Genomic DNA, 22,483 nt, shown 5'->3' with positions numbered 1-22,483 from the left:
ATAGTTTTAATGTCATATAAAAGGTCAAAGGCCAAAAAAAGGTCGGTTTTTTTATGCGTGTGTACTAGGGTGTCCAATTTTTAGGGTGACGTGTTAATTGGATATTTTGTAGTATTTTAATGAAAATTTATGTTTGTAAATTTTCAGTTTTCAAAGGGAGTTTTTAACAGCCATAGTCATTTGACACTTGGGAACAGTAGCAAAATTGATGACAATGAAAATTTGCACTATCATTGTACCATCAATAAGGGACGTCATTTTTTTTCTAAAAATACCCCCTGGTATATGTGCCCTTACTACATGACCTTCATCACTGGGGCCCCCCCATATTTTTGTTAGTAGTAATATTTATCGATCTATTGATGGTAAGTCATTCGTAGTTACCCCAAGCCGGCCTCCCCAATAACATAACCGTATTTACGGCACTGTTCTATGAGATAGATCAGGGGTCACCAAACTTTTTCCACTGCAGGGCCAATAACTGAATAAATGACGGGGGCCGCGGCACATAATCATTTTGCTTTGTAATTTGTAACACTGAAAGACTCATTGTCAGCAAACTTTCTCGTGAAAAAGTTTATTGGAGTTTCTAAACCACATCTCATGAACTCAAATTTCACAGACCGAAATTTTCCAGAAAATTTTAAATATGCAGATAGATGTTTTGTTTCATAGCGATGCCGAAGATTGTACTCTTTCAAAACTGCAACACTTCCGCGAAATATTACGCAACTAGGATTCTTGTCCTTTTGTTTCCACAAGGAAATACTTTACCCCCATCTCCTTATTGAAAAAGTCACACTTGATGTCCATTTATCTTTTTTTAGTAGCCATAATGAAGGGTGAGGAAAACATTTACACTGAATATATATTTCTTGAAATGGATGGAATAAAACAAGTATTCTATAGTTATTTACAAGATAATTCACATAAAATATACTGCAACAATAGTAAATTCAAGGTAATTAGCAATTAGGATCGTTTACCATTGTATTCTAGACATAATATTCAAATTTAAATTTTATCACAAAGTTCCGTGTTCCATAGGTTTAATCAAGCAAATTCAAGTACCGTCGACGGGCCAGATGAACTCACGTTAAGGGCTGGATCTGGCCCACAGGCCTTTTCTTGGTGACCCCTGAGGTAGATTATGCCCCCTCCAATGTATTTAGTCTGAAAAACGGGGTAATCCATAAAATGTTTTCATAAATTTTGACCGAAGAAAAATCCTTAGTAAAACATGTAATTTGAACTGGATTCGATTATTATTATTCCCCATTTTCCCGGAATTGCCTTAGTGGGCTTAATTCTTTTTGATTTTGTAGATTTTATGAATTTGTTTACATTGTAGTTTACCAAAGGTAGATGCATACAAATCGCACCTGTTAATTAAAATTAATTTGACCAGAAGAGCATTGACAGAGTTTGAAGGAGATGCCATAGGTGGAGTTTGAAATTTATACGGGGGAGGGATCTTCAAAGTGAAAGCTAGTTATTACTGCACCGGAAGTGATTCATTTACAAAGTTAGTCTTTTATTAGATAGGGATTATTTGAGGACCCCCTCCCCCCAAAAAAAAAAAAGGTAAGAAGTTCAAGCCATTAAGCAAACGACCTCTTTAAATCAATCCTGTCGAAAGAAAATACATGATATTTTATAATATTAATATAATTATCATAAATGTATTATGTATATATAACATAGTTCCTTTTCTATATACAGGTGATTGACTAAATGTCAATTACTTATAACAAGAGAAAGGCAAATAACAAGGTCGGAAGGCCTCCATCATCAAACATCTGTTGATAGCCACAAAATATCATTTAACACACACAAAATTGTAACTCATCCATATGGCGCACTTATCCCTGATCTTTTGCATTGTCAAGTGAAATCAAGTGTAAATTATATTAAAAGAAGCACTACTCACATAATCACCAAACACATAAAAGTAAATTTTATATAAAAAATTACCATGAATCGACAGCTTCAATGTGATAATAGTAACAACTATACTTCAAGTCGTCATAGAAGTCGAGGGGGAGTTTCCCCCTATAAGAATCATCCAGCTGACTACAATCAACAGGCCTTTCCTCCATATGCCTTCTATCCACCAACTAACTATCCTCCCATGATGATCCCGCCATCCCCATATTCTCACCCTCAAATATACGGATTCAATCCGATGATGGGGCATCCTTTTGGATTAAGAAAGGCAGACAGTATGAGTTCTGTTAATCAAGTAGGTTCAACTCTTTCTGTCTCGCATCACATCTGTCTATAATTATGACATCAAAATTTAGTTTTTAAAATATATAAGGACGTAATTATAATCAATTTATGTATGTATATATATATATTTCAGCGAATGATGTCCCAAAATAATTTAAATGCAGTTCAGGAAATGACTGAATCTGTCGAGGATGGAGACCGATGCAGCGTTGATAAGATGGAAGAAAATATGACTCGAACAAGGGCACAAGAATTGATGGCATTGCACAAGCAAAGAGAGGAGAGCTTTTTAGGGAAGCTAAAGTTTTGGGAGGGGAGTGTAAAGACTCGTGAGGAATGCGCTGACAGGTTGGTAGTCATAATTAGAATGTGAAATGTAAGATATAAGTTAGTGACCTACAAGATATAAGTGATTTTATTCATTACTAGCAAAGGTTTACCCGGCGCTGCTCGAGCTGAGGAGGGAGCAGAAAATCACATTGACAATAGATTGTTCCTTCTTCATGTTTAAACCCCTTGGGTGCGGGCGAGCATTATAATATAGCGTCTGAATATACTATGAAATATATTATTATGAATTAAAAAAGTGTTATAAACTTCAAATAACATGCCAACATATATGCATGAAAGAATTTGTCTCTATGAGAAATCCATCTTTTATTTTTGTTAAAAAATAAACAAATCGAAATTAGTTGAGAAAATTGCAAAAAAAAAAGCTCTAATTAGGAGTAGGAAATAGCATTTATTGGGATAGTAAAGAGGAACACAAATCTACCAAGATTTTTTTTTTCGTACTTGCAAAAAAGTTATGTAGAATAATGTCGAAAAAATAACCCTCGAAAACTGGATCATTTTTGCAGATATGGCATAATTATGTAATAAAATGTTCCAGAAATTGAAAATACAACAGTGTAAAGATTTGGCTTATAATTTTGAGTGCAAAGAGAAAAAAAAAGAAAAATTATTCAGAAATTACAGATATTTCAGTTATCATAAATTTTATGAGTCAATTTTATATGCAAAAGAATTCCCAAACAAATTCCTACAAACTTTTCCACCTGAAAATTAACTAAACTGCAATTTTCACCGATTTTTTTATTTTGAATAAATTTATACAATGTTATTCTTCGTATAGTTGTGTTTTGAGACGCCAGTAACATTTGATTAGATACTCAACCCCCCCCCCCTGTCTAGTCTTCTTCAGCTACAAAAAAACTCTTTTGTTTTAGGTATAGAATAAGCCCCTTATATGATCCCCCTAAAATCGTCACCCCCGTCTTAGCCCCACTAGGTTCGAAAGAGTCACCCATACAAAGTTTTAGTCTACTAGCCCCAACGGTGTGGGCACCCATATAGGACACACACAAACTGTATTATACATATATAGATTTTATTTCTCCCTATTATGAAAATTCAAACGTATTTTCAAGCAAGAAGCACTATAGCTTTTTTAGTGATCTGTCAGGAGATATGTCGTACATAAAAGTTGCCAAAATCTTTTTGACTTACACTCACAAGGATTTAGAGAATTTTCACATCCCTAGTCATCCTCTCATGAATTCATCTTGAATATTATGTAACCTACTTGTTAGATAAAACTAATTTTATTTCATCCTAGGGAATTTATCAGATCCAATTCTTTATACAAATATAATGAAAACAATGAGGGACTGATGATTGAGGAGATTGAATCTGCTTCAGTTATGAATGATAAAGCCTCTCCGTGTAAAGAGCCAAATAACACGAATCAGGTAGTACTCATATTTATGTTAATAAAATATATAACCTTAATTTATTTATGAATCTCAGATATGGATAAAACGTAAATTTTGAAAATAGGAGTTAAATTCCAAAATGAAATGTCCTTTTTGAACTGCCAGAGGGAGTTTTAACCGGAGTTCGTCCAGGGGTCGCAATAATCATTTTATTACGCTCCTTCTCAGCCTTGGCTTCCTCATCCACCTTACGTTTCTTGAGCTCTCCCTCAGCTTTTTTCATTTCTACCTCCATGTTGGCTTGATGCTCTAAAGCCACTCTTCTCTTTTCAGACTGCGTTTTGCCAGTATTTTTGATGGAGTAGAACATGGGACCCAATTCAGCAAGCCAGTGACCGTCCACAGCAGTCACACACTGCATATACTCCTTAGAAGTCATAACCAACTCATGATAGACGATATGATCTGCTGTAAATCCCATACCAAAGAGAGCAGACGTTGGATGTAAATGAGCGGGAAGGCCGTTGCGAGTATTTACATACTCTCCAATGCCCTTGAGTCTTGCGGCTTGATGGAAAAAAGCAGCACAAATGCACTTTCGAATTATATCCCAATCCGTAGAGCAACTAATGAGCTTCATCTTTTGTTGTTCCATGATTTCCTTTAGTTGAGCTCGTACCTCACGCACTTTCCTCATAGCTTTAATATGAATAAAGTGATCCGAGCACCAAGAGGCGGAGTATCCATTGGTCTTCCACTGATTGTACACATTTAGATATGTCAAGTGATCTGACTCAGGAACTTGAAACTTTTCTCTAGCAGCATCCGAGTCCTCTTCTCTACCTTTGGGTCGGAAAAAAATTGCGGGAACGGACAACATGGATACAATGATAAGAACATCAAGACTGCATTGCATTTCCTCAGAAATGATGAGCATTTTACTCAGAGACGGATCGAGGGGGAACTCAACCATTTTTCTTCCCAATTTGGTTAATTGACCCGTATTGTCTAGAGCTCCAAGAATCCAGAGTTGATACATAGAATTCAAGATATTGTCCTCAGGAGGAGGGTCCATGAAGTGAAAGGAGAGCAAATTCTCAACTCCTAAAGACTTTAGCAGTAATACTACATTAGACAAATTTGTACGTTGAATTTCTGGAACAGTTGAGGCAAGAAGCTCTTCTCTATATTGACGCTCAGTATAAAGTCTATAGCAGTTACCAGCACCTGTTCGACCAGCCCGACCGGATCTTTGATTTGCGTTTGCTTGTGATACAGGGAAAATGGAGAGAGCATCCATACCTATTCTCGGATTAAAGACCTTCATTTTACAATAACCCGAGTCGATAACAGTCATAATACCATCCAGAGTTAGTGAGGTCTCTGCAATATTTGTAGCAACAACGCACTTTCTCAGTCCATCAGGAGCAGCTTGAAAGATTTTAGCTTGTAGATCTGATGGTAATTGGGAATAAATAGGAAGGACTGCTAGAGCTGGTGCTTCATCAACTTGAGCAAGTCTTTCTTTGATTTGATCACAAGTGACCTCAATGTCCTCTTGACCAGGCATAAATATTAACATATCTCCTTCTCCTCCTCCAAGATGAACTTGTATAGCTTGCTTCACAGCCGCATCCACATAGTCTTCTACAGTTGTTTTACTGTAAAGAAGATCCACAGGAAATGTTCTTCCAGGGATTGTATATACTGGAACATTACCAAAGAAGTCTGCAAATTTCTTAGAGTCCATTGTAGCAGAGGTTACGATAAGCTTTAAATCTGTTCTTCGAGCAACGACGGACCTCAGTAATCCAAACAATACGTCAGTGTTAAGAGATCTTTCATGGGCTTCATCCATGATGATAGCACTATAATGATCCAAATCTGGTTCTCGCAATGATTCTCTCAATAAAATACCATCTGTCATATATTTTACCAGAGTGTTCTCTGAAGTACAGTCCTCAAATCGAATGGAGTAGCCCACATCTTCCCCTAACTCACTTCCCACTTCATCTGCTACTCTTTTCGCGACAGACATTGCAGCTACTCTTCTGGGTTGAGTACATCCAATTATACCATATTTTGTATATCCGTCCTCATGGAGATACTGAGTCAACTGAGTAGTTTTGCCAGATCCAGTCTCTCCGACGATGATAATTACACTATTATCTCGAATAATGTTGAGAAGTTGTTGTCTCACAGCAAAGATCGGAAGAAATTCTCTTTGTTGTTTAAGGGTTTTAGATTTAGAAAAGTGGGATTTACTCTCTTGATTCACTTTCATATGATCAGCAAATTTTTGAGAGCCTTTAAAATCCAATTCATCATCAGCATTTTTATCCTCACGATCATCTTCCTTTTTCACCCCAAGAATATTACCCATTTTAGTCCCTGCAAGTTCCCATTCCTTTTTCTGAGCCTTCCTCCGTTCGTTTTGCTCACGATGCACTCGTACGAGATGAGATCCTTTTTTAGAGACGACAGCCATATCCGAAGTAGGATCTTTAAGAGGAACCACTGGCTCTTGTTGCTTTGTAAACACAATCCTTCCGTCCAGAAAGGGTGGTATTATATTATGAACGAGTAAATGAACTTTAGCCTCAGAAATTTCCTCAAAGTCCTCATCAAAATCCGTTCGAGTGACCGCTCCTGATCTAAACATACGATTCTTTTCCCACATTTCGTTATCTTTATGTCTTTGAGCTTGTTTAGCTGTAAGACGTCTGTTTCGTTTGAGTTCCTGTTGCTCTTCCTTCTTCTTCGTATATTCTGAGGATATCCCTGAAAAGGGATTATGAGACTCATCATATCCTTCATCGATGGAGTACCATTCCCGATCTAGGCGCTTTTGTTCCTCTTCCCAAGCTTCTTTGTCCCCTGCCTCCATTTTGCGGTGCTCTCGACGAGAAGAGGAGGAGCCATCCCTGTAGGATGACCTTCTATTCCACGAGTTTTTCTGCAAATGTATATTAGAATAATATGTCAGACAGTATTTATTAGGCAGTTAATGAATATAATGACTTTAAAGGTCGGTGTGGGCAAAGGAGTCTCATCGCTGCGACGAACATGATTTCGCGGTGTTTCCAGATCCCATACAGAGGTTGAGGGTGCTCCTCCTTCTTCCTCATCCCAAGCTGTGCGAGAGGGCGTGTCCTTGGGCTTTCCCAAATAGGGAGTGTCGTCCCCATTGTACTCTGAAACAAACAAGAGAATCACGGATACAATATAACTACTAGAGAGCCATTTTTATCATTTTACCCTCTCTTCGTGGAGTTTCCGCCTCCCATTCTCTTTCTCTTCGCCTACGTCCCTTTCGTAGACGCTCTTCTCTTCGTCGAAGAGCCTCTTGACTCACTCCACGATCCGAACTCGGAGATTCCTCCACACGGTGTCGAATATGGCGACGTTTTTCGGCTGCAAGACGATCCAGGCCCAAAACACTTCCTTCTTTCTTTTCATGCCTGGATGAATCCTTGCTCTTGCTACTGCTCTTCTTCTTAATAATCAATCCTCCCTGACGAGTAGTGTCGGATCCCTCCAAACGATCCATTGATTGTGTAATGAATTGATGACGACATTAATGACGTCATGAAGCGATATTTTATTTATTTTCCCTTGTTAAATAGCTATAGAGGATAGCTAGATAAAGAAGGTATGAAAAGCTGGGACTAATAAAAGTTTTATTAGTCCCAGGCAAAAGACTGTGACATTGTCTTTAGCTAGCTGTTAAACCTATAACAAGGTTAACAGCCAACGACAAAGCTTATCGGATAATGTTTTTCCCTCCCGATTTTAACATCCCATATCCATAAAGATAAAATACTATTTTATATCTATGCCCATATCTTATAGACTATAGTAGACAAAACACAACACCTGCATTTAAACTTCTCAAGATCATTTATAATAATTATTATCTTTATGGTTAACGTAGCCCAGTAACTACTCTTTAGTCACATCTCTCCAATGTTTTTTATATTTGAATAAATATACTCATACTCAACCCAAAAGCAATCTAAAATTGTTTTTCACAAAATGGAGTATAGAGTACATATTTTGTATTTCTTGGAAGAATTATCGTCAATTTCTATGAACAATTAGTCTGACCATCTCTTTTGCCGGTTGTACAGCAAATTTCACTTAATGTAGACAAAATGTACCATCGCAATTAGTAAAAGAATGAGAAATTGACAGATTTTATTTGAAGGCCAATATAAGTATCATACATTAAATGAAGTTTTTAAAAGGTAATTAAGACTCTCGAGAATCTCAGCTTATCCCACAAATTTGAATAATAAGCCTATAATTGACTCAAAGATGTCAATGAGATATGAGGATGTGAAAAAATGCATTGAGATTTTTTCAATATAGCTTTTATGTTGATGTTTGACATTTTGCATATGGGACTATAGGATTAAGTAAGAGGATGACGTCATAATGTGATTTAAATGAAATGATCTGTTGCTACTTCCCTATATTGAGGACCGGAGGCAGCTGCTATTAAGAATTAAAAACATTAAATATAAGATGAACATCATGTGGAATGGAGCCCTACTTCGTTCTGGAGTCTCACTCTTGAATCGAAGAGCTACCTTATCCATTCAAGTTGGTCTTTTATTTATTGCTCGAGGGTTTTTCTACTCATTAATTCTTTTCATAATGAATATGAGCTGCTGGAAATTGCAATTCATGCCTGAATCAATGTTTGAAAGATAAGCGCTAACGGGTCTCTTTATTGCAGAATGCCTCTCTCATCACCTCTCAACAACGGCAACAGGTTCGTCTCAAGCACTCTACCCCTCTCAACACCCTTGTCATGTTTGTACCTCAACAAGAGGCTTGGGTCGTGGAGCGAATGGGAAAGTTTCACCGAATACTCGACCCAGGACTTAATCTCTTAATCCCAGTTCTGGATAAAGTCAGATACGTCCAAAGTCTCAAAGAAATCGCCATTGACATCCCGCAACAAACGGCCATCTCCATGGGTATTGAGACACATTCTTCTGCTCTTAAATACAAACTATTTATTCAATATTTGACGCCTCGTCACATTCAACGAATTTTAATTTTCTTTTAATATTTTTCAGACAATGTGACGATCAACATTGATGGTGTTCTTTATCTTCGGATATTAGATCCCTATAAGGCCTGTTATGGTGTTGAAGATCCTGAATTCGCTGTTACGCAAATTGCTCAAACCACCATGAGGTCTGAAATCGGTAAAATTACTCTGGATACCTTGTTCAAAGAAAGGGAATCATTGAATCACAATATTGTTATTGCCATCAACCAGGTATTCATTTGGAGGGTCTTGTATATCATAATTAAACACAATAGGGCGAAAAACTCACCTTACCTCTTTGAAAATAGTACTTTTTTTAGTATAAAAGTATGTTTTTTTTAAATCATTATTCCATAAAAATTGTGTCAGACCAACATTACAAATATCGATATCTATCATTTTATAAACTTTTAGTTCAATAGCCAAATGGAAAAATAACTCATGTGAATACATGATCTGTTAACTTTAGTCCAATTTTCATGGAATGATGTTACAATAATCCTTATATTTTTTAGAAATATAAACTACTTCTCAACAGAGGTAGAGTGGGACAGAAACTAATATATATATCATCAGTTATTTATCTCATTTATTTGCTCAATCATTATAAATGCATATATTTACAATAGTTTTATCAGAAATTAATGTATCTGCACTACCAAAATATGTTCGTAATTTGTATTTAACAAGATACATTACATAGAAAAACTCATTTAAATCAATTAGCATAAACTAAGAGGAATAACTATTCTTTCCCACTCATTTAGGTTGATAGAAACCCAGTTCTATGGGTCATTTGTATACATTTTTTATTTTGTAACAATTATTTAATTATATACCATAATACCATAATACCATAATTATAACCATTTAGGTGGTATACGTCAGAGTATGGAATATGTAAAATGAAAATATTCAAAAATGAACATAGTTCATTCAGTTCCCGAAGGAGCTCTTAGAGCTTTGATTCCATTACTTGTGATTATTTAATTGATTATAAGTGTAATTCGTCATTTAACTTTAAGAAGAATTCAATTAAAAAATAGAAACTAATTGTTGGGCGTTTTTAGTGTTATTAGGAAGAGGGGCTAGAATTAATGTACGTTTTAGGGTGTTCCATTACTCGTATATACAGTACATGATAAATCATTTTAATTGACCAAAATGAAATTGTAGCATCAATTAATAGTTGGTTATAATGATCTAAAACGTTGTGAGAGGTACAAAATATCAACTTGTACAATATTATTTATACTTTTGCTACATATACATTAAAAGTATTATGTTTCTCTTCATAATTTAGGCTGCAGATGCATGGGGGGATTTCCTGTTTGAGATACGAAATCCGTGATATTCGTATGCCAGTTCGTGTTCAAGAGGCGATGCAAATGCAAGTTGAAGCAGAGCGAAAGAAACGCGCCTCCATTTTGGAATCTGAGGGTATTAAAGCTGCAGAAATCAACATTGCTGAAGGTAAAAAGCAGTCAAGGATTCTCTCATCCGAAGCCGAGAAAACAGAGCTCATTAATTCAGCTGAAGGTTCCGCTGAGGCTGTTGTAGTCGCTGGTGAAGCAAGAGCTCGATCCATAGAGCTTATCGCAGAATCATTAAATAAAAATAATGGTGGCAATGCTGCCAGTTTGGCAGTTGCAGAAAAGTATGTTGTTGCCTTTTCTGAGCTTGCTAAAACGAATAATACATTGATACTTCCGGCCAATACTGGTGATGTTACACATATGGTGACTCAGGTAATTAATTTTTCTTTCTTCATGTTTCAAATCAAAGACATTTTATATAAGTACTTAATATTCATATGTCTTCTTTTTTTTTTGTAGGCTATGGCGATTTATAAAAATTTACAAACTACGGATGCCATCCAGGGAGTAATGGGGCCAAAGAGCGAGGAGGAACCATCTGAGAAGCTAAAAGAATAATTATCGTTTTTCTTAGATTGACCTATATAAAGAGACTTATGTGTTATAATCTATTTTTTTCTTATAATTTTTCTATCAAGATATCTTACAATTTGGATTAAAATATATACATTATGATGAATGAGATCCCATCTAGCTAATTAAATAATTATACTGAAAATGCCATACTAATATACACAATATATATCTTATTATTTATGTAAAGCCAAGCCTATTCTCCCAGCTACCCACTGTATAACTTTCTTCATCTCCGTACCACGGTGTTAATTTTATCAGCATATAAATAGACTAAATGTAATAGTGAGCGAATGTTTTTAGCATGGCGATTACAAGACGAAACGGAACAACCGTATTGAATGCAAGGACAAATCTTTTCTTGAGATAACACGTTACCAATATTTTCTTAGTAAAGTAGTTCATCTGCCTAAATCTTGAGAAATTACATTCTATAATTCATGAATTCGTGAGAATTCTTAGATTCATCGTTGTATAGTTTCTCGACAATAAAATATTTTTCAAAAACTGTATAAGTGAAATCTCATACCAATAAGATAAGGGCCAATAACTAATGAGATTAATTAAGGAAGATGACAGGTAACTTACAAAAAATGAATGCAGCTCCGGCTACGTTCGCGTTTTTTGACTCAAGTATATTATTGGATAAAATCATTTTTTTGTTCAATAAACAACTTTGCATATGAACAACATTATTATAATCAAATAATTTTACCAAACACAAGTTCCAAAGTAATATCTAAATATAAAATTAATGTAATTCCTATTAAGTATAAAAAAATAGTTTTTAGAGCCATTTTTTCCCTTTGCATTTCCTTCCTTTAATGCCCATAGCAATTAATAAACATAAAGCTCATCGAAGGAGATTGACACCCTAATTTATCCGTTGGTTGATATGGCAGAGAAATAATATCTTAAACTTTATTTGCAAAAACATCTAAATGACTGATTTTATAGACTAAATATGCCAGAAATGTACAAAAGAACTACAAAGTTATTAAATATTTTTATACACATGTACATCATCATTAAAGTTAAGTTTTAAATGGTCTTCGAATAAGAGTAATATTTCCGTCGAAAGAGAAGTGTTACTATTATTTACTCATTTGACTGTAAATTTATGTACTTGTGATCGTTTTTTGTTTTTTTTTAAATAATATTATGCCTTATAGGGATGAAAATATCCGATAATAATTCTCAAAGTGTTTATTATAATTATTAATTAATTAATCGACCTATCAATGTATATAGGTCGAATTGTCTAGCAAGTTAGTAGTATTTCGAGGTTGTGTGATTTCGAATTCTTCTATTTCTTGGAGCGCCTTTTCGTTCAAAATTGTATTGTTCTTAGATATATAGAATAGTTGTTATAAATATATCATGTATGATATTTGAGATATTTCATATTCATTATTGATAAGGACATGCCGAAATTAATTTACTAATAATTATAATTTGATTCAAGAATCATTGTATGTGTTTAAGTGTAGTATTAAATCCTTGTACTAGCAATGAGTGGGAACGAACTCTTCACCAACTACGTGGTCCTCCGTTTCTTCGTTGGGATTGTGGATGTTTGTACGGATTTTATAAGAGGCAGTTCTCTTCTCTTTACTCAAAACTTGTTCTGGGGACTTTTAACCTTTGCCCTCCCAGTCTTTTCCACCCTTGTATCCATTGTCTACGGGGCTCTTGACAAAAATATTTCCTTCTGTAATGGAGCTTGCTACATTTTCGCCAAATATTTTGAGGCTTTCCTCTCTGCTGGACCCCAATTGTTCCTCTTTTCTACGTCCATTATCTGTGGAGTTCATTTTGACTTATTTAATAACATAGGGGACTTCGGATCTTCTGGAGGTTTCATTTCCTTCTTGGAAATATTCTCCTTCATTTGGAGCTTCCTCTCCTTTACCATTGCGGCCTTCAATTATGACAAAGAGTCATTTCCAAACTCTTTTCTACGATCAATTACTTATATGGCCACACTTTTCTCGTCTCTATCGTTCCGACTCTTTGTTGGTTCACTTCTATTAGTTCTCATCCCCTACTATGTTGTAGGTGTGATCTTACCCATAGCTTATATCCTCAATATGGCCATTTATAAAGTAACGTCGGAGTCGAAGGATTGGGAATGTGTCCTCTATGCCTTTAGTTCTCTATTCAGCCCAATTGGATACGCTCGAAGACGGAGCGTCACGCCTAGTAAAAAATTAAGTGGAATTGTATCTCAGTCAGGAGTCAAAATAGCCAAAGTCAATCTAGAGTCTTTGGTTCAACGATTGAAGCTCTTTCTAGTCTTATTTCATTGCTTATCCTTAGCAAGTTTCATCATTCTGGTGATTGCCTTTGAAACCACTGGCAAAGCTCAATTAATCCAATCATTTCAACAGAGGGAGGTCGTTTATGTTCCACCTGTAATCCTATACATTTTTTCTGTATGCTCCTCATTGGTCTATCTTAAGACTGTTGTCAAGGCCCGAGATGCAACACGACTTTGGGACTCCATTACTCCGGCACATCCAAGTAGGAAAACTCAAGTACAAAATCGCCTTTCACAGATTTTCACAGATATCGAGCTACAACCGGTGAATATATTGCCAGCTGAAGATCCTACAGATGAGAAGAAAGGAACACCTGGAAACTCTAGATGTGATGGGAAGGACAGAGAGTGTGTGACGTGTGAATTGATGATTGTGGGATCATCCTTTCGGAGTTCAATGACAGGAAGGGAATATAAATTCATGAATTCCGTATCTTGCACTACAAAAAATGTTATTTATCTCGTAAGTTCTTATCAATATTAGATTAGATCAGAATTGTGTTACAGATTATTTTGATTAATATCTTAGGTTACATGCAATAAGTGTCGAAAACAGTATGTAGGGAAGACTGAGCAACAATTTAAGCAACGACACTATGGACATAGACGAGAAATAGAGACAAAGGTATCACCTTTGGGTAAACACTTTGCTGAAGAGTGTGGATATATTAATTGGAGGTTTCAAATCATTGATCATTGTGACGCATCCGGAGATCTTACACGAAGAGAGGGGTATTGGCAGCAGGAATTGAATACATATGCTCCACATGGACTTAATTCGAGACGAGAAAAGCTTTAAAAATATTGAACATAATTACCTATTTAATGTATTGAATCTCTACGGTATGATTCATAATCATGGATTTTTGTATTTTAGTAATTGTATCTACTTATTTTTTTGTATATTTTTATATTGTTTTAACGTATAAGGAGATCAATCCTTATTATAAAGTCTTACAAAATTATAGATTTGTAGAATATTTTTACATATGTATTCATACTAGCAATAAATTGTAACATATTGTGTCAAATTGTAATCTAACTATATTGACATTTATTAATCATCCTGCTATCGAATATGTTAGATTAATCATGTATACATGTGTAATATATATGTTTTTTACAAAACGTAATTTGTACGTCTTATAATGCCTTATTTAATTACAAGATTAGTCATTCTAATTACTAACCATTCATTGATGATATCGTTTCATTTTTATCCAATAAAGTTACTTTTTTATGATTATTGTGGAGTAACATAACCATGGATGAAATAATACTATCCACCTCTATGTTAAAAAAAAAAACGAAAATTAATGTAGTCCTCCTGACAATTTGAAAAATATTGAAGGAGAGCAGCTTAGCTGTCTTCACACTTCATTAAATTAGTTGGGACAAGAGTATCCTCTCAATTCTTCTAAGCGACCTTCGTCCAGCCTTTCAGTTGGTTTTGCCCACAGTAGACCGATGCACCTTTTTCTTCTTGACGTACTCTGTCATCATCATCATTGGGTTGACCTTAAAGACCTCCACGATGTTTTCAGGCTTCACTTTGGTGGATTTGTCCTTAAGGTTGTTCTCATCAGTTAATCGATTTCTGATCTGACAGACTGTGGCCTAGTTGACGTTTAAGGCCTTCATGATGTCCAAGGTGGTCCTCTTGGCGCAGATTAAATTAACTTTTCTTGCCTTTATTGCGACATATACAGAATTTTTGTCTACAACACGTACATTTATCAAGGGCTTAGAATCTAAGCTATTCAAAAATAATCGGAACTTTAAGATTTAATCAACAACACCTATTCAAAACTGTATTTAAAAGTAATGTTGCATTACTTTTTCTACACCCTGTAATTGTAAATCCTGTTGGACTAAAAGTAGAATTGGGGATCGACATAGTAGTAATTCTTGCTAATGTCCTTGTTTATTTCCTTCTCTCCTTCCTACCTTGCCACAGCTGATTGTAGCTGATATCCTCCGAAACATTCTTCAAATTGACAGTGTCACCATGTTTTTTGTTGTTTTTTGAAATGCCCATTATACACACAATTTTCATCACTAATCATTTTCATCACTGATTCAAAGACTATGAATATGACTAGAGTAATAAAAATATGACCTCCCATTATATAAAAAATAATTGAAAATTGTCAGGATAACCCTCACAATTTAAATAATGTTTAAGAGGAGAGCAACTGAGCTTTTATGACGTTTCCTTAAATTTAGCAGCTGTGAGATAAAGGAAATATACATACCCCCCTTAGATAATATATGGAAAATCGGGAGACATGACTCCCATGTCGCTCCTCAATTCTACTCCGAGGCATACACAGGGGCTCCCTAACAAATCTTCAGTAGTACTTCCAGTCTTTCATTTACACACTTACACGAACTTACTTTATACTCAGATGTTCTCTCATGAAGAATCTAAAAATAATGAGAAAAGGTTGGGAATTAAATAAATATTATTTAGGTTGTAACTACAAAAATTCTAGCTCTCGTTGAATTTAATATTTTTTATAACTCTAAATTTCAACATGTGAGCATTTTCACTTCATAATGTGCCACAGAATACTCCAAATAAATTAATAACTTGTATAAGAAAATTGTACAAGTTACAATTTCTTTTTCTTTGTTTAATTACAGCATTTGTCATTATAATTACCAGGTATGAGTTGGTACTGGAACTATATAATGTTCTGGTTGGAACTTGTACATTTGGCTTATACCAGTTGCAATATAGAATTCTGAATTATTGTATAGTGTAAAGGTATGATACGTAGTTTGTATATATTTAAAAAGAAATAAGAGTTGTGATAAATTCTACCTTAGTCCTAAAAAATATTTTTTTGATCCACGTAAGTTTTCAAATTAAAAGATACTTTTTTTCCTTCGGCAGAGAGGTAATCGTTTCAAACCTCCATCTAATGATGAAGGAGGAAGGCGTCAAATTTCCGGAAATTTAATTTCCAAGAATTCTTATTAATTCATAATAAAGAGACTGGGAGATCATTATCCCTCCTGCATTAAGAACTCGCGCTTCAATTAAGTAGAGAGTGGGATGAAGGGAGGGAGACTCTGCCTACCTAGTAGTATGTTTATTATTTATACAACTTGAAATGGTTTGGACTAACATATGAATCAAACAACAATCACATCTAAGAATTTATATAATATAATTATATGTTTTTCTTCCATATATAACTTTACAATATTATGTTATAACTAAAGCTAGAATTTAGACGTAATATTTACAGGTTAATGTTTCAATATAGTTACTATAAAATTTTGTAAACGCTACAAAGACAATTTTTAAAGTTGCAAATCTATTTGTATTGTAAATCTAATATTTTTAACTGCTTATCAGTTATCACCAGGCTTGGACATTGAACGGAAAAATGAACAGCGTTCTCTCTTTCCGTTCATTTATTGAACGAATGAACGACGAACAAAAAAAAATTAACGATCAACGGGGAAAAAATATAAACGGCTTTTATTTTGACGTTAATTTTTTTAATGTCCATAAGAGGTAGCTTTTTGACTATTTTTCCGAAGATTATTACATCTTTTTTTCTTGATTATGGGTATAATTATTATCTTTAATGATGGCTCAAATATAGTTTATTTAGTCACTTTTTTTTCAATCCGTTGCTTCGTTTAATTGCACCATTCATTGGAAAATAATTCATCTCAAAATAGCCTTCAAAACCACAAATAGAGTTTAATGGATCAAATAAATGGTATGATGGACGTTAATGTATTTATTTATCTATCATTTTGTAAACTTTTTATGTAATTTGTTTATGCAAAGTGCATGACCCCGACGTGATATCATGCCTCCTAAAAAATCTCATTCTGATGGTCAAGACCATGCAGACAATGTCCCTTAGATCGAACAAAAGTACGTAGCGAAAGAGGTCAGCAACTTGATTCTTGTCGACGTAGAACTACGTCTTTTAAAATTCTCGGCGATGGATCTGAAAAATTGGTTTCGAAGAATTGAGCTGGATTTTTTTATGAGAATGATCAATGAAGATCAGACCAAATATTGTTAAATGGCTTCAGCATTACCTGGTGAAGTTTTTAGGTATATTCCCAGTAAAAAAGAAGGTCTTATGTATGATTGTGCAAAAAAGGCAATTTTACAGAAACATGGTCTCTCACCTTCAGATAGTATTAAAAAAAAATTCTGATATGCTGTGCAATTCATCGGGATTTTCATCTGAGGAAGTTATAAATGAAGTTGAGCGTCTCCTTGACGAAGAATACATTCATGATTTGCTTCATCATTTACTAAGGGAGGCACTCATCAGAAAAGTGCCTAAAGACCAGCAAGGGTACTTGAGAGCACAGTCCTATTCAATTGAAGAGTTGAAGCAAATGTGTGTTGACGCCAAAGAACTTAGCAATTCACATATTTCCACTCGTATGCTTCACCTCCTATCAGTCAGGTTTTCAAAAAAACCTCTTCATACCATGTCCAAATTTACTCAATCTAAGGAGAAAAAAATACCTGCTATTATCATTCTGTTCAGGAGCTAGTTACCTTTTTTATTTACTTGTTTCAAAAAACTAAATTTCCCTCGGTTGCACGGGACTGAGGTTGTAAATAAACCATCAAACTTATTTTTCATCAAAGGCAATTCAAATTTCATTAACTTTCCGGTAGATACAGGAGCGCAAATGTCTTTTATTCCATTTAAAAAATGTTAAAGTCTTGTTCGAGAAAAACTCTCCCCTATTATTGGATATAGAGGAGCCCTCGTTGATATTATTGCTACAACAACTTTAACTCTCAATTTAGAAAATCTAGTAGATTTCCAATGGAAATTTATTGTGGTACTAAGTGGTAGTCCAATTTTGGGTGCATATTTTTCATATAATTTCAGATTTGGAGTTGATATTTTCAATAAAAAGTTATTCCGAGATGAACCGTGCTTCATTTCAGAACTATTGAAGACTCAAGAAATCAAATCGAAATATAATGATGTCCTTGATAATAAAAGTTTCATTGAAACTTATCCATCTCACGGAGTTGAACAACATGTCGAGACAAAAGGTCCTCCTTGCTTTGCAAAATAAAGCAAGTGTTAGATTTTGTACGAGATAAAATCAACGAAATTTTAAAGAAAGGAATCCTACGATCGTCCTCTTTTAATTTTTATTCCGCTATTCAGGTCGTTTCAAAACCCAAAGGAAGCTGGCGAATGTGCAGCGACTACCGTCAATTAAATAGGATGACGGACCTTGATTGGCATCCCCTCCTAAATCTAAGAGATTTGGTGGCTAATCTAAAAAGTATAACTGTTTTTAGTAAAATTGATTTACACAGAGCGTATAACCAAATACCTATGAATAGCACTTCTATAAATAAAACTGCCATTTTGTCTATATAAATATTTGAGGATGCTTTTTGGTCTTAAAAATGCTGCTCAGACATTTCAGAGACTCATTGATTCAATTCTACGAGGAATTCCAAATGTATTTGTGTACCTTGATGATATCCTTGTCGCTTCGGAGTCGATGGATGAGCATTGGAAAACGTTGAACGTGGTTTTATAAATACTTAAAACAGCTGGTATGATCCTCTCCCCTGAAAAAATGTGAGTTTTTCATGAAATCGTTAGACTTACTTGGACATTCTATATCATCGAAAGGTTTTAGGCCTCTGGAATGTAAGGTAAAGGCAATCCAAAAAGTACCAACTCAAAAATCAAAAAAAGAACTGCATAGATTTTTGGGCATGGCACAATATTACTCTAAGTTCATCGAAAGATTGTCTCAATGGACAGTTCATTTGTACCACCTTTTAATGATGAATGTTAAGTTAAATTGGAATACAGAACAATAACACACCTTTCAAGGTATTAAAAATAGTTTGTCTAAAAGTACTCAACTTGCATTCAGAGATAGTGATGCATCTGATACAGGGATGGGAGCTGTTCTCGAGCAAAAGGTATATGGACACTGGCAACCTCTATCTTTTTGGTCTTGGGCTCTTTCAAAGACAGAACATAAATATTCTACGTTTGATAGGGAATTATTAAGTGTTAAGGAAAGCATCAAACATTTTCTATGGGCTTTGGATGGACAAGTTTTTCAAGTTTTCACGGACCACAACCCCTTAGTCACTACGATTGATATTCGCAATCCCTCTTGTACACCAAGACAGTTCCGTACTTTTGCATTCATAGCAGAATTCAATTGTGATATTTAACACGTTTCCAGAAAATTAAATCATACTGCAGACGTTATTTCTAGCAGTATAAATAACATCACAATAGGCCCAACTTTCATTGAAGATATAATTGAGGATCAAAAGAAACAGGATCCTAATTTACGTAAGTTTAAAATTAAACCTTCTTTCCAATACATTGCAGGAACCCTACTTGGTGGTTTGTCAATATTGACTCATTCCGTGTAGCTGTGTCATCTCCTGAATTGCTTCAAAGAATCGTGCATTCTGTACACAAAGATAATCATCCGGATTCCAAGAAACGTTAAGGAGGCTTTTACTTTTTTATACTTGGCCTAATTTGCGAACAAACGTCAGAAACTTCACTAACGAGTGTTTAGCGTGTCAAAAAAACCAAACCTTTCAGGACATCAAAACCAACGTCGTCTTTCGATCTTCCATTTGAAAGACTTTCCTTTATTCACGTAGACATAATTGGTCTATTCCCACTAATTCAGGGACATCGTTATGACCTAACTATTATGGATCGTTTCACAGGGTGGCCAGAATAACCAGATATAACATCCAAGACAATAGTCAATAATTTTTTGAGTGATTGGATTTCGAGGTTTGGAGTTTCAGAAACCATTGTGTCTGACCGAGGAACACAGTTCACAAGCTCATTATAGATGGGTGTTGCAGGACACTTGGGATTGCAAGCAAGAACACAACCATGTATCATCCAGAGTCTAACGGACTTATAGAACGTTTCCACAGATATTTTAAGACCAGACTTGTAGCACAAATGCTGGAAGAAAAAGAAAACTTGATCGATGCACTACCAGTAGTTTTATGGGGATTGAGTAACTCAGTACCAATAAACCCGGGTTCTAAATATTCACCTTTTCAATTACTCACAGGCCACTCAGGATCCTTTAATTTCTTTAATGCGTCCACCTTTACTTTTGGCAACCTCGCCGTCGAAAGTTTCTTTAAAACAATGGAGAAAATAAGACACGTTCGTCCGAGACGCTTTAATAAAGGAGTCATTAACAAAAAATTAAAAAAAACGAAAGAGTATCTTTCTCCAACTTTCTTAGGCCCGTTTAAGGTGATTGAGAGGCACAATCGTTACTATAAATTGGACTTTGGATCAAGAACTGACAATGTCTTGATGGATAGACTTCAACTTGCATTTGGAGTTCCAAGTATCCTTCCAGTATCTCCGACTATAAGATGCACAATATCTACAACTGGAGAATGATATATTTGTTTATTTATCAATGTTTTTATGATGCACTTTATTATGTATTACTAACTAGGCGATCTCTTTACTCACTCTGTCGTCTATGGGGAGAAGTGTAGGAGTTCGACTTGTTTAAATGATATTAATTATTCATCATAGTACCTTGAATTCTTTTTCTAGTTTTGTAATTTCGTATAAAGGAATGATCATTTTTACTCAGTTAGAATAAAGATAATTAAATCTTATAAAAAAGATCCTTAAAAACTTGCCATACATTAATTAAATAAAAAAAATTCCGACAAAAGTGCAGGACAATATAAGAATTGTAAGGACTTCTTAAACCTTTGCACCCACAAAGAAGATTTCTGAATCTCTTGAGAAATGATTTTTTTTTGTAAAAAGTCACTGAAAACGACTATATGATGGTTTAAGAGATACAGTCAAACGTTTAGTGAGTAAAAAAAGTCTACAGCATTGTTCAGAAGGAAATAACTCAGAACCAATTTTAACTCATATGGAATTATATCAATTTTATGAAGACAATATTAAAAATATCAATTTTGCATATTCCAAATATAGTAAATATGATCAAGAATTTGTACTCTTAAGCTATAGGCAAAAGAGGACCATCAAAACACCTGGAACTAAAAAGTTTCACTCATTTATCCCTGTGTCAAAATTTTCCTTACGGATGAATTATTTTACTACTTCTGAGGTATTGATTGTAAAAAGTGTTACACAAAAAAAAAGTAAAATATTGATTTAGGAATTATATATAAAACTCAGCGGCTATAGGAAGAACAAAATATTATTGTGTGCCATGATAAATTATTTGTGAATTCTATAAAACAAAATTAAAGTTAGAAATTTATATCGTGATCTTTTCATTAAACAAAAAATAAAGAGTGTTTTTTGTGGTCAGCTGTCGATGTTTTTGCTTCCTTTACCTAATCTGGGTTCTGAACATTGATTATAATTAGCTCCTTTTAAACTATGAACAATTCTAAGCAATCATTGAACAGTAGCTCCATAGTTGAGAAAAATTGGCTAACCTTCAACTGATTTTTAACGCTCGTTTTCTTTTCGGGGGAAATGTTATCTGATACAAGGTAACAACGACTTGTGAGAGTACACCGTATGGAATAACCATTTTATACAACTGCTTATGTAAATACGCTCCAAATACTAATCAAGATAAATAAAGATTTTTTTTTCTTTTATAACTAGGATTCTATTTTAGCTAAACATATCAAGAATTATGATACACAACTCATAAAATGGCAAAAACGACTGCTTAAATGGTCACAACAAGGGGGCTAGTAGCTTTGGATGGTTCGCAACTAGTTTGTGTGACATTAGTTTCTTCACTTAGAGACTTGGGTAAGATCATTAGGTTTTCCAATATTACATAGTCAATAAATATTACTTTTTTGTCACTTAAGGAGACGCATGGTTCTTAAGCTCCAAGAAATTGTGTTCAGAAAACTCATAAAAAGGAAAAAACAACGGCTTAAATGGTCACAACAACGGGGGTAGTTGCATTGGGTGTAGCATTATAATTAACAATTGTATGTATCCTTCATGATAATAGTATGTTGTTATACAAGCATAAATAGCCGGGGGAAAATCTTTTTTTTTTAATGCTCTTAATAAGGAGTAATATCGCTATTGCTCTAAATCTTTACGATGTCATGTTAGAAAACTACATTAAGTCAAAAATGGTTGCCTGAATTGTCTTATCAGTTATAAAGGAGTCTTATTTTTATATCTAAGATAAGTAATTA

At 34.6% G+C, this 22,483-nt stretch overlaps 3 protein-coding genes and 1 long non-coding RNA gene across 4 annotated transcripts; 2 read left to right on the top strand and 2 right to left on the bottom strand.

The window, feature by feature from the left end:
- Positions 1–1,845: 1,845 nt before the first annotated feature.
- Positions 1,846–11,069, top strand: Stoml2 (stomatin like 2). Its single transcript, XM_040709932.2, is given in 8 exon segments — positions 1,846–2,242; positions 2,366–2,580; positions 3,851–3,983; positions 8,689–8,932; positions 9,035–9,240; positions 10,313–10,327; positions 10,329–10,757; positions 10,845–11,069. Coding segments are annotated over 8 exon segments (1,608 nt in total). The 5' UTR covers positions 1,846–1,975; the 3' UTR covers positions 10,944–11,069.
- Positions 3,996–7,583, bottom strand: Prp16 (ATP-dependent RNA helicase l(1)G0007). The gene is made up of 3 exons (XM_040709931.2): positions 7,206–7,583; positions 6,969–7,141; positions 3,996–6,903 (listed from the first exon to the last, which is right to left on the bottom strand). The coding sequence occupies exons 1-3, from the start codon at positions 7,495–7,497 to the stop codon at positions 4,075–4,077; spliced, it is 3,294 nt and encodes a 1,097-aa protein (XP_040565865.1). The 5' UTR covers positions 7,498–7,583; the 3' UTR covers positions 3,996–4,074.
- Positions 11,070–11,440: 371 nt separating the features above from the next.
- On the top strand, positions 11,441–14,524 carry LOC121115793 (uncharacterized). Its single transcript, XM_040709930.2, has 2 exons — positions 11,441–13,741; positions 13,808–14,524. The coding sequence occupies exons 1-2, from the start codon at positions 12,470–12,472 to the stop codon at positions 14,075–14,077; spliced, it is 1,542 nt and encodes a 513-aa protein (XP_040565864.1). The 5' UTR covers positions 11,441–12,469; the 3' UTR covers positions 14,078–14,524.
- A 1,041-nt stretch (positions 14,525–15,565) lies between these two features.
- LOC121115792 (uncharacterized) lies at positions 15,566–20,257 on the bottom strand. The gene is made up of 4 exons (XR_011779792.1): positions 18,772–20,257; positions 17,838–18,569; positions 16,106–17,773; positions 15,566–15,705 (listed from the first exon to the last, which is right to left on the bottom strand). It is a non-coding gene; the product is annotated as an uncharacterized lncRNA (long non-coding RNA).
- Between the last annotated feature and the right edge of the window lie 2,226 nt (positions 20,258–22,483).

Source organism: Lepeophtheirus salmonis, chromosome 4, assembly GCF_016086655.4.
Source record: "Lepeophtheirus salmonis chromosome 4, UVic_Lsal_1.4, whole genome shotgun sequence".
NCBI classification, from domain to species: Eukaryota; Metazoa; Arthropoda; class Copepoda; order Siphonostomatoida; family Caligidae; genus Lepeophtheirus; species Lepeophtheirus salmonis.
The sequence above is the reverse complement of the archived record's forward strand: the minus strand, read 5'-3'. Positions and strand labels throughout refer to the sequence as shown.

What these genes read in the sequence shown, in the direction of transcription:
- Prp16 (XM_040709931.2), bottom strand. Translation starts at nt 7,497, where the DNA reads ATGGATCGTTTGGAGGGATCCGACACTACTCGTCAGGGAGGATTGATT. An exon ending in GGAAACTCCACGAAGAGAGG is followed by an intron (nt 7,142 to 7,205) that starts GTAAAATGATAA and finishes TGTTTGTTTCAG; the next exon opens with AGTACAATGGGGACGACACT. An exon ending in TGCCCACACCGACCTTTAAA is followed by an intron (nt 6,904 to 6,968) that starts GTCATTATATTC and finishes ATACATTTGCAG; the next exon opens with AAAAACTCGTGGAATAGAAG.
- LOC121115793 (XM_040709930.2), top strand. Translation starts at nt 12,470, where the DNA reads ATGAGTGGGAACGAACTCTTCACCAACTACGTGGTCCTCCGTTTCTTC. An exon ending in CAAAAAATGTTATTTATCTC is followed by an intron (nt 13,742 to 13,807) that starts GTAAGTTCTTAT and finishes TTAATATCTTAG; the next exon opens with GTTACATGCAATAAGTGTCG.